General features: G+C 38.5%; 1 protein-coding gene across 2 annotated transcripts in view; it reads left to right on the plus strand.

Annotated features, from left to right (window-relative positions):
* Positions 1-12,056, plus strand: part of fam168a (family with sequence similarity 168 member A) — a 44,447-nt gene that overhangs the window by 23,209 nt on the left and 9,182 nt on the right. Inside the window, exons 2-4 of one of the 2 annotated variants that reach the window (XM_004075741.5) lie at positions 3,548-3,655; positions 5,667-5,758; positions 9,293-9,373. In XM_004075741.5, coding sequence (XP_004075789.1) covers positions 3,594-3,655; positions 5,667-5,758; positions 9,293-9,373 — 235 coding nt within the window. In that variant the 5' untranslated portion in view covers positions 3,548-3,593. The remainder of the gene's footprint in view (positions 1-3,547; positions 3,656-5,666; positions 5,759-9,292; positions 9,374-12,056) is intronic. The other variant, XM_020708379.3, reaches the window with a different exon arrangement.

Genomic DNA, 12,056 nt, shown 5'->3' on the forward strand with positions numbered 1-12,056 from the left:
TGGACAACTCCAACTGTCAAAATTCCCGAGCACCTTAAAAATAAATGTTTTCCAAAAGCATGACAGTGACTTAAGCATCTCTCATTGCATCATGTTTGGCTTTCTCTGGGCACTCTGGGTTCCTTCCACAGTCCACTGTTAAAAGGTTCCATTGGTTGAACGGTTAAACTGACCGACTGACTTTTAAATAGTTGCATGTTTTTACGACCAGGTGCTACTGCAACACCCATGAGAACTTTTGGTGTGAATTCAGAATTATATATCTGGGAGAAAAGAATAAATAATTAAAAGTGGTTTGTGAAATGAACTCCTAAGACCAAAATTGATCAAATATTTAAACAGTAAATGCACTAATATTTTAAGAGAGGTATACAAGAGCTGACATTTTTTAAAAAAGAAATTTGTAAGCAGAAGATCAATGTTTTGTTTCAGCTCTTTGTTCAGTCTAAAGTTTGATGTTTTTGTCAGAAGACACAACTATTTTATTTACATAATAGAATTTGAAACAAAAATGTTACATTAAGTACATATGATTATTTAGGGAAAATGGTCAGTATTTACCCATTTTAGTTTTGTTTGCTGGTTCTGATTATCACCCCGTTAGGGCTGCTTAACTCTACCAAAATACTGAATTGATCCATGCAGATTCTGACTGGACACAAAAGTAATTGGAATGAACGCCTGATCAGAATAGAAATGCGTCATGTAAACACGCCGTTCGGAATACTCTGCTCTGATCGAACTCATTTGGATCAAGATTTATTTCCGATTGAGATAGGTGGGTTATTCCAATTGTTGATCTGATCGTGGAGCATTTAACAGTTTATTGCGATCGTGGGTCACTACTGCGCTGGCTTTGCGTCATAGACGGACGGTGTGGTGCTCCAGAGAAAGCTTTGGAGCGCGAACAGTTCGAAGCATGTCTCTTAGCAGAGCAGCCGGACTCGTAGCTTCTTGTTTACGGGCAGGCGGGGGGCAGGGCAGGGTGCATTGTTGTCCGTCCAGCCGCTCTGCGTGAGGGAGCTGCCAGACTCGGGAGAACTTTGTCTCCCGGGAGGACCGTGTCTCCAAGCAGAAGAGCGGCTTTAAGACGGTGTGTGAGCTAACGAAGGTGGCTTTTGAATGGAGAAATGCAGCGCTATCCTGGGAAAACATGTAAATAATCATGTGAATTCATGTTTCAAATCGTGTCCAGACAACATTAAGGCTGATTTTATTCCCACATATTTACAGATATACATATGATTTATATTTACATATGTTACATATGTTACAGATTTTACAAGCATCTACGGATCAATGTTGTTGTTGACACGTATTATCCTAACCCTTCTTCTGGTTCCATTATGTCAAGAAAGCACGGATTAAAAAAATTATGAGCAAACAAGCACTTAATAATAATCATAACAATAATAAAAGCACGTTCTGAAAATTATCTCTCTCCATGCTGCAGGTTTCCTTTGTGTACCACGGAACTCAATATTTCTTCTCCTACGGGCGTTTCCGGTATTTTCGAGTCTTCTGCGCACGTCAGCATGATTTTTTTCGTTTGAAAGTGTGGCCTATGTAAACATTTGTTATAGTCGAAAAAGGTTTTTCTGGGCCCATTTACACAGTTCAATTCTAATCCGATCTTTGTTCCGATCAAAGATATTTTGCACATATAACCGCAGCTATTGATATTATACATCAACCCTGACTTTAGCTGCTGCTTGAAGACGTTGGTCCATTATTTATACATAAAGATCTTTGCTGTTTTGGCTGCTATTTGGCTGCTATTTTACTGTTAAACAGACCACAAATAGAAAATCCAATCATCTTAAAAGGCCAAAATATGTGTCACTATCTGATTTGACTCCAGGCAAGGTTGTTAACATTAGAAATTGGCAGATTCTGAATCTTGTCTGAGATATTGGTGTGCCTCAAGCAAATGGGGATTCTTTGCTGGCTGTATAAAAGATACAGGAAGTGGAATGCAGCAAAGCAAACCCAACAAAAACATAATAATGGTAGTTCATGACAAAAGAGCGAATTCTCAGTCTTTGTTTCTATAGTGTTACCCGTCAGATAAAAATAATCTGGCAATGATGCATCTCGTCTTCAAGGGAAAACCAGTTCTGAATTTTCCTATCAGGATAGGCAACAATTTATGTTCCTGTGTATGGATCCTATGTTTGAATAGGATAGAACCCCACATAACTATAAAAAAAAATATGTATTGTTTTTGCATGAATAATTTCCTTAAAATGTCTTGTAATCCTAGTGTAATCTTGTACTTAGAGACTAAGTAGACAGGAGAAACCTAGTACACGAAACAAAGAACAACTGCAGTGAGAAATTAAAGAGGGAGGCAGGGCAGAGCTGTTCTAGCGATGGGTTGATCAGCTCCTCTGGGACCACCCTCTATTGAAAGATATGAATTGAAGCAGAAAACCAAAGCAAACTTGGTTTTAAAACACCTTCACACACACAGGCTTGTTGTTGTTTTAACATATCTGCTGTGCAATTCAAACATAAAACACCCGAAAAAGGAACTGCAGTCAAGTGTGTGTAATTTCTGTCATTTTCTGTCTCCATGTTGGTGTTTTTGGTTGAACTATAAAACACTTCCAGACCTCCAAATTGAAATGGTTACTTCCTCGTGGTACATGAAATGTCAATGATACGCAGCTCCAAAGGGTGTTTGTGTATAAGGCTGTTTGCTGACGTGAAGCACAAGTTTTGGGTGGATCTTTTTTTTTGTTTGTTTAAATTTACGAGTATTTTCATCAAAAGCAAAATGTTTATATTAAAATCAGGATTGGACAGACACCTTGTGTACATTAAAACAGCACTTGAGTTGCAGCTAGACAGGTGCAGGTCAATTCCATCACATTCCAAGTCTCAATAGTCTGAGACACCACAGTATAAACCATCACAGAACATGCATAAAGTCAGAATGGATCATTTGCACTTCTGCTCCCTTTTTTTGCTCATGGTTTGCTGTATGTTGTATTTTTTGTGGCTCGTGTGCATCCCTGCCTTTGCTTCTTTGTGCAGTACTTACCTTTTTTTCAGTATTTTTATAATTTCTTTGCTGTGTGTCACTATCCAGCTCACTGGCTTTTGTTTGTGTATTTTTTCATGGGCTGTATCAGCGTTTGCTTGTGCTGGTTGTTGTGTGCGACATATGTTTAAAAGTCCATGCTCATGCTTCATTGTTCTCGTTTAGATGTATATACTTTAACCACAGCAGTAAATTAAATGCTATATAAAAACAATAAGAAAGCATTTTATTGAAGAATTGGTTTTTAATCTAAATATTTCTTGCTTTAAGGGACTGACTGCACTAAACATAAACAGTCCATGAATCTTATTCAATCAGTTTACTACATCTTACTGCTAATTTGGCAGAAAAAGACAACAAACACTTTCCCGTTCTCCTCGCAGCTCCCACTAATCATTTTGCACCAGTGCTTGCTTTTTGCTTTGTTCTTTTTTGCTGCTTTATTTTCCTAAATTTGCTTGTGTTCATTGTAATCATGAACTCTCGCTGTTTTAATTTCAGATTTGCATATCCACTTCCACTCCTTCCTCATTTGCATACAGCAAGAATGGCGAGCGGGCATCCCACAGAAAAATTCAGTTTCATGTACCAACCAGACACGCACAAGAGGTACGGGGCACACGTGCACACACACACTTACAATTCTGGTTTTGCGTGCCCGGGTTCCTCATGAGCAGGTAAGAAGAAGATCTGGGGCCTCGTTTATAAACGTTGCGTACGCACAAAAGAAGGCGTACGCCACTCTCTACGCAATAGTTGAGATTTATAAAAAGCAAACTTGACGGGAAAATGTGCGGTCCTTCACGCAAGCTCTGACCCAGGCGTACGCACAAAAACGGGTGAAATGAGAAACGGCGACACCGTCGGCAGATGGAAGAAACACGTGAAAGTGAAAATGACAATACTGCTTGTCATAAATAACATGAAGACTTCACAAAGCAAGTCTTACAATTAACAGCCTACACGAACACCCGTTTGATCGATCAGCAGTGAAACAAACAAAACAGATCAAACGAGAATTACAACATAAATTCAAATGAACACATATTTGCAAAAAGAAAAGTTATATATGTTCTACAATATTGGCATGTTGTGCAATTAATCCTCATAAATAATATAGTTAACAGAACGAACTAATGTACAAAACTGATATTCTCGTCAGTGTGTCCGTCTGGCGGAGCAGATAGGTGCGGACGGACAGACAGATGTACTAATTGTCCACTGGGGAAAGTTGTTTTCATATTAAAACATTTCTTCATAAGCTATGGAATTATGGTATTCATGCATATGCCGTTAGTTTGTTTTATTTTTGATAAAACAATGTATGGCGTATGTCTCAACCATTCAGAAAGCCACAAGAAATTACATTTGCGCTGATAAATTTCCCATTTCCACGTCGATTATTCCCGACATCTGTAGCTTGTCAGATGTAATTAAATGGAGAGAAATAAATGCCCCATCACAATGCGTAATGACGCACAATGGCTGATCTTAGAAGATGTGGCAAATGGAAGAATTCAGAGTGAACGCATCTTTAGACAGCAAGAAGACTTGCTGGAAAATGAGGACGAGTGGCTTCTGAGCCGGTTCCGACTTCCTCGAGCCGTCCTTTTGGACCTCTGCGGGCTTTTGGGCCCGGCGTTACAGAGGAGCACTCGGAGGAACCACGCGTGTCACCCGGTGCATGCATCTGCCGCTCCGGTCCCCCCCTCCCTCCCATGGAGCGCTGTAGCCTCACAACCTCGGACCGGCCACCGTCTGCCGCTCACGTGCCTTTTTGGCATTAGTAATGCCCACACTGTGCCCTCCAAACAACACTTTTCCCCTCTTTTCCACCTCGCCAACGATAAATTCTACTTCACATTGAGTGAAGTCACGTTTTTTTGATTTCCTCTCTGTCACGTTTTTTTGATTTCCTCTCTGTGTTTGCCATGGTTTCGCAATCAATGAATATTCATTTGTGGGCGTTTCACGGACTATTTTTGGGCAACTATGGGCGTGTCATGGGGCCGCAAAAGCTGCGCTGCATTTAGAATCGGTTGTGATTTATTAAGGGAAAGATGCGTAGGATGTGCGTGCGCACGGTTTTATAAATCCGAATATTTCTGTGCGTACGCACGTCCTATGTTTCATCCGTACGCCACTTCTGACGCAAGTCCTACGCAAAGTTTTATAAATGAGGCCCCTGGACTCTGGTACATCAACATGGGTGAAAAATTGCTTGGATATTAAATACTTTTGCCCCAAGTTGACGTGGAAATTTGTCATTCAATCCTGTTCATATTTTTCTACTTTCAAGTTGGCAAATTTGCCATGCAGCTTTTAATGCGACACTGGAGACCAAAGCATCATTTGGTTGATGGATCCATTCCCTCTTGTGCTTCGCTGTCAGGGCTTCTCCTTGCTGTTGTCACGTCATCTCTGGTTTGAGGGGTGATGATTTACAGGACTGCGTCTTTGTTGCAGAATCCTTTATCTGAGGGATTAATTTCGAGAGCCTGTGTGCATGTTAGTCATAATGATTTTCTTACAGATTTTCATGGTTTATGTCCCCTTCTCCATCTGTTTTTCTTACTCCTTCCCACCCCTCTTCCCATTTTTTCCATTCTGTCTCTCGTAGCAAGAACAGGTTATCTTCAGCCATGAATCCCCTCTACAGCCCCGTTCAGCCTGGCACTCCATACGGAAACCCCAAGAACATGGCATTCACAGGTTAGACCCAGCCGCCTCACGCTCGCACTACGCTTAGCAATTTTTAAGTCCCACTCTGATCGAAATCATATTTTTTGTGTTCTTAACATGTTGTGCCAGAACTGCATTTCTGAGTATTTCTTTATTCAAATTGTTGTGAATCAGGAGCAGACGAAAAAATGCTGCTCTGTTGTTCCCATTTTGTCTTTAGGTTTCCATTGCTGGACAGTTACATTTCAGAAATTAAAAGACCACATTTTTGATCAATTTAACATTTTATTTATTTTGTAAATATTACAAATAGCTACACTGTAAAACACATTTGCAAAAAATATAAACAACAATGTTTTTTATTGTCTTTATCTGTGGTGAATATTTATAATTAATAATCATGTTAACTAATTCTAAAACAGGAGAATGCAGGTACTGAAGCTGCCAAAATTTAAATTGAAAAGTCAGCAGTCACAAACAAACACACATATGAACAGACTGGTTTGCATTCTTGTGTTAATGAAAGAAAAACATCACAGAAATAACCTAAAACTGACCAGAGTTCAAGGTAATTACAATTTATAGAAAAAGTAATAAAAATCACGGCCTCTTATTTGTCTTTTTGGATGATTTTTCATTGATTTTCTTTCTCTTCTCTCAGTTTTTTGGTCAATTCAGTGACCAGAAACTGGGGGGGGGGGTTCACCTAGAAAGTGGTGACCTGACGATTGCCCAAGGGTTTAGCTCAATAAATGTCATAAAGATGTTCATTCCGCATCTGAAAACATTCACTCTGTTGGTATTTGCAAGAATCTTTAGTATTGATGTGCTAACCGTGTTAGCCTGGAGCGTTTCAGCTGATGTGGCTGTGCTCATGTCGTCTTTGTCTTTTAATGCTGCCTCAGCTCCTGCTGCCTGCAGGAAAAATTTTCTTCGAGTGTTCTTCCCGCTTCTCCAGCAGCTTCGTTCAAGGAACAAATTAGTTAAAGTGCAAAATAGGCTCAGCGGTAGTCAATGAGAAGCATTCCAGTCCTGTGTATTCCTCTAAGACATGACCTTTTTGATATAAAAAAAAATATATTAATCAGTTATTCAGATCATGCAGGATCAAATCAGACTAATAAAAATAAGAGAAAAATGTCTGAATTTCATCTAGAGAAAAAAGTGGACTTTTTATTAGAATTTATTCATACAGTCGGACAAAAAGTATTTAGTCAGCCACCAGTTGTGCAAGTTTTCCCTTTTAAAACAATGAGAGGCCTGTAATTTTCATAATAGGTATACCTCCACTATGAGACACAAAATAAGAAAAAAAAATCCCTAAAATCATTTTGTCTGAGTTTTAAGGAATCTATTTGTAAATAATGGTGGAAAATAACTATTTAGTCACCTACAAATAAGCTAGATTTCTGGCTCTCAGACCTGTAACTTCTTCTGTAAGGGGATCCTCTGTCCCGTTACCTTTATTAATGGCACCTGTTTGAACTCGTTATCTATATAAAAGACACCTGTCCACAACCTCAAACAGTCACACTCCAAACTCCACTATGTCCAAGACCAAAGAGCTGTCTAAGGACACCAGAAACAAAATTGTTGACCTGCACCAGGCTGTGAAGAGTGAATCTGCCACAGGTGAGCAGCTTGGTGTGAAGAAATCAACTGTGAGAGAAATTATTAGGAACTGGAAGACAGACAAGACCACTGATCATCTCCCTTCATCTGGGGCTTCCTGCAAAATCTCACCTTGTGGGGTCAAATGGTCATAAGAACGGTGAGCAAAAATCAGGGGGACCCTAGTGAATGACCTGCAGAGAGCTGGTACCAAAGTAACAATCAGTAACACACAATGTGACTCAAATCCTGCAGTGCCAGACGTGTCCCCCTGCTAAAGCCAGTACATGTACAGGCCCGTCTAAAGTTAGCTACATTTGGATGATCCAGAAAAGGTTTGGGAGAATGTCCTATGGTCAGATGAAACCAAAATAGAACTTTTTGGTAAGAACTCTACTCGTCGTGTTCAAGGAGAAAGAATGCTGAGTTGCATCCAAAGAACACCATATCAATTGTAAAGCATGGGGGTGAAAACATCATGCTTTGGGCCTGTTTTTCAGCAAAAGATCAGGACGACATATCTTGTGTAAAGGAAGGAATGAATGGGGCCATGTTTTGTCAGATTTTGAGAGAAAGTCTCCTATCAGCAAGGGTATTGAAGATGAAACGTGGCTGGGTCTTTTACCATGACAACGATCCCAAACACACGGCCCGGGATACGAAGGAGTGGCTTCGTAAGAAGGATTTCAAGGTTCTGGAGTGGCCTAGCCAGTCTCCAGATCTCAACCCCCTAGAAAATCTTTGGAGGGAGTTGAAACTCCCTGTTGCCCAGCGACAGCCCCAAAACATCACTGTTCTACAAGAGATCTGAATGGTGGAATGGGCCTAAATACCATCAACAGTTGGTGAAACCCTTGTGAAGACTTACAGAAAACGTTTGACTGCTGTCATGACCAACAAAGGGTATATAGCAAAGTATGTTAGAGTTGAACTTTTGTTATTGACCAAATACTTATTTTCCACCATAATTTACAAAATACTTTTTAAAACAGAATGTAATTTTCTGGATTATTTTTTCTCATTTGTCTCTCATGGTTGAGGTATACCTATGATAAAAATTGCAGGCCTTTTTGCCCCTCTCTGTACACAGAAATTATGAAATAAGAGTTCTTTTTTAATCACATAAACTAGCTTCAGGAAGAAATTTGACTTATTTAGAAAAAGTAACTGACAAGTATAACTCCATCCAGATTTGATGCTTTGGAATTTGGCAGGTGTAAAATGGCAAAAAAATTGACGATTAAAATGCCTTTATTGGCTCTTGTCTGCATCTTTCATTCAAATGATTTCAGGGCCATTAAATTGTAAAAAAATCTAATTTTACAAATGTGCCTTTGCTTTCTCAGGTTGTGTTACAAACCTTTAGATCCATCACAAGATTTCCTGTAGATGCATCATTTACATGCTTTTACTATGCTCTTATCCAGGTTACTAAAGACTTTAGTATCCTTTACATCTTAACAAAAACGAAGCAACAAATTTAGATTGAAAAAAAAAAATCCAGAATAGTCATCAGAATAAAATGAGCCGTGTGTTAAGGTATCCCTCCCTAATCTAAATTGGTCTCATTCTTTAACCGTGTGATTATTTAGCACAACCTCCTCATGCAGTGAAGGTGTAGACATTTATAACTTGTTACATCTTTGCTTCACAGTGGAGCTGCAGAACCAATAATATGAGAGTTTCTGCCAGTAATAGCTAACAGAAAGAACACCCCTCTGAACACACTTTTTTAATTTATTTTTTTAGATTTTTTGTTTGTTTCTTTACCTTAAATCCAAATCTATACCAACATTGTTTTTGATGCAGATATTTCTCTCCTTGAGCGCCATCTTTGCGCTTCCTGATCCAGAGGATAACCTTTACTGTGTGTGCGTTTGTGTTGGGCATTTCCTTTTGCTTGCAAATCAGTGTTTTCTGAAATGATCCGACTTAACTGACAACTTCTTACAGGCTATCCTGGAGCTTATCCCGCCACGGCCCCCACCTATACTCCCAACATCTATCAAACAGGAAGTCCTGGGTATCCACCAGGTGAGCAAAATACACTAACTCATGCACCTTTTCTCATTTTAGATTAAACCATTGATAAAACTGTTTACTCTTTGCTTTTGTTGACTAAACACAAGACAAATAAAAAACAAAGACTTAGTCTGTTATGCTACCAAGTGTTTGTAGAGTTGTTTTACCTGGTAAAAATGTGATGTGTGATCATTGACCGTATATAACAGGGGTGTCAAACTCATTTTCACCGAGGGCCACATCAGCATAAGCACACCTGATCATAAGCCGCACCCATTACATTTCTAAAGGATAAACCATTTTGTACATACATAAGCCACACCTGTCTATAAGCCGTATGTGCCCACATTAACCCTTTAACTACCCCACCAAGAAAAAAGCTATCAAAAAATTATTTGTTTGCATTTCTTATTGCTTAAGGTAATTAGTGACCACAATCTGTTTAGTTTTTTTTAACTGACCTTTTAGTTTTTTAAATAATGACCTCTACCAAACGGTTGAGATGTCCTTTAATGGTAAAAGTGCAAAATTTCATACAGATACAACAAATATTTGAAAAAATCATGTAAACCAATTTATTTAGACATTATTAACACTCAATATTAAGGACATTTGTCTCCATTCTTTTTATCATGCCTCAAACATTGAACTTTTTTAAAACAAAGCAAATTTTGATCTATATTTCCTAGAAGTTGTTTGACAGTACAACGATTTTGGATATTGACTCACTTTTGATGGTATTTCATAAATAGATTCTAGGTTTGGAATGAAACACAGAAAAACATATTTCTGACATCTTGACCTATTTTGGCCGAGGTTTCATCGTCCCAGCTTGTCAGAATGAAGAGGCGCTGTACCATGTTGTCGTAGTGCACACTGTTGTTTTGGTCGTGATGGTCTTAGTGTGTGGGCTTTCCACATCTGTGGTAGAGAGCTCAATGATGGTTGCTTGCTTGTTGATCTTATTTAAACTGTCTGCAACAGCCAGGCAGAACCTTTTGAATAACACTGGTTTTTGCTTCAGTAGGTCCCTCTTGTAGACCAGCCATGAATTAGTGACACACAAGTCGATGATGTATCCAAACAGGGGACTGTACTGTCACCTAGATTTAGCTGTACAGGTCTTGTACAGGTGCACCAGCATATCAAAGAGATCTATTTAGCTTTGTAGATTTGTATCATAAGCAATATGCTCAATCATTTCATCAGTGAAAAGCATTTTGAAGTATTGGAAGGGTGTGTGTAGTACATCCTCGGGAGGCTCAAATCTTGATTCTGGAACCTTGAATTCCTCAATGTCCTCATGCTTCCATATTCTTCTTATGGTTTTGCTTGGGTTAGAGGGGGATATTGAGTCAGGAGAATAGCCTGTCTCCTCCAACAAAATTGGAGGAGACAGGCTATTCTTGGTGGGGTAGAATGGCGTGTGTTTGCTTGTTCAGTTCTTCTTATGAGGTGGCAGTGTAGATGATCTGCTTGTTGAAAGAGATTCTTCTTCATCCATGGATTCAAAAGAACTGTCACCAATGCCCTTTGCATGTGAGGATTGATAATCAGGATCCTCTGTTGAGTCATCATCACTGTCATACAGATCTGCATCTGATTCATGTGGACTTTGTCGTGGTCTAGCACTGTAGAATGTTTTACTGTCTATCTACTAGTTGTAAAACAAAAGAAAATGATAGAAAACTTTTGTAAATGTTGTTAATGTTATTTTTGCAGCTTTTTTTGTTGAGTTTTAAATGAATTGGTTGTAATAATCTTGATTTTTTTATTTATTTACACACCAGCTGATATAAACTCAAAAATAGACAAAACTATACAGTATTATGTATTTTAAATTATTATTTATGATGTGTTAATGAATATTTCTTTAGTAATGGATTATTTATAAAGTTGTTTTAACTGATTTTATGACAAACAGTCCCTTTATTTAACATTGGCTTGATTTTGCTACTTATACCATAAGGTGACAAATCAACCGTTTGGTAGAGCATGTTTTAAAAAAATTATTACAAACAGAAATTTGTTTATTTTTGTTTATCTAAGAACATATTTCTGTTGATTAACGCCTTTACTACTGATCACTGCTTACTGACCATATCTGGCTCCATCACAAACTTTTTGCAGAAAAAATGGTGAATGAATTGACTTCATTTGGCTGGACCATTGGTTCCAGTTCTCATGTACAGTCAATGTGTGTGACCAGGAAAAAAATATAAAAATCTGCCACAGCTGAGCTATTTACACTCCAACCAACAAAAACATTATATTTAGTGTTCACTTAATTCTGAATTTCATTTAGATAGAAGTCTTCTCAAATGAGTATTTAGGAAATTCATATACGTAAATTTAGCTGACTAACAAGTAGAGCAAACAATTTTACTGTGTGTAACCCTTGTGCTATCCTAGGCACTTTAAAATTGGGAGTTGGGTCATCTAGACCCACTAGACAGTGCTCTGAACCTTTTTTCTTCAATGATTTGTGATCTTCACTGGTGTCCATGGTTTACATGAAATCTTTCCACCTTTATCCACCTTTGATAGTAGGGAGAACACGTCAATGCAAGGGTGGGGTCATCTAAGATAGCACAAGGGTTAAACCAGACACTTGTTTCAAGAGGATCCATTACTGTTTGTTGAATTTATTATAGATATTTAACCAATATCAGCTCATGTTTCCAAGCTTCCTCAA

This window comes from Oryzias latipes, chromosome 13 (genome assembly GCF_053564925.1).
Source record: "Oryzias latipes strain Hd-rR chromosome 13, Olatipes_Hd-rR_3.1".
NCBI classification, from domain to species: Eukaryota; Metazoa; Chordata; class Actinopteri; order Beloniformes; family Adrianichthyidae; genus Oryzias; species Oryzias latipes.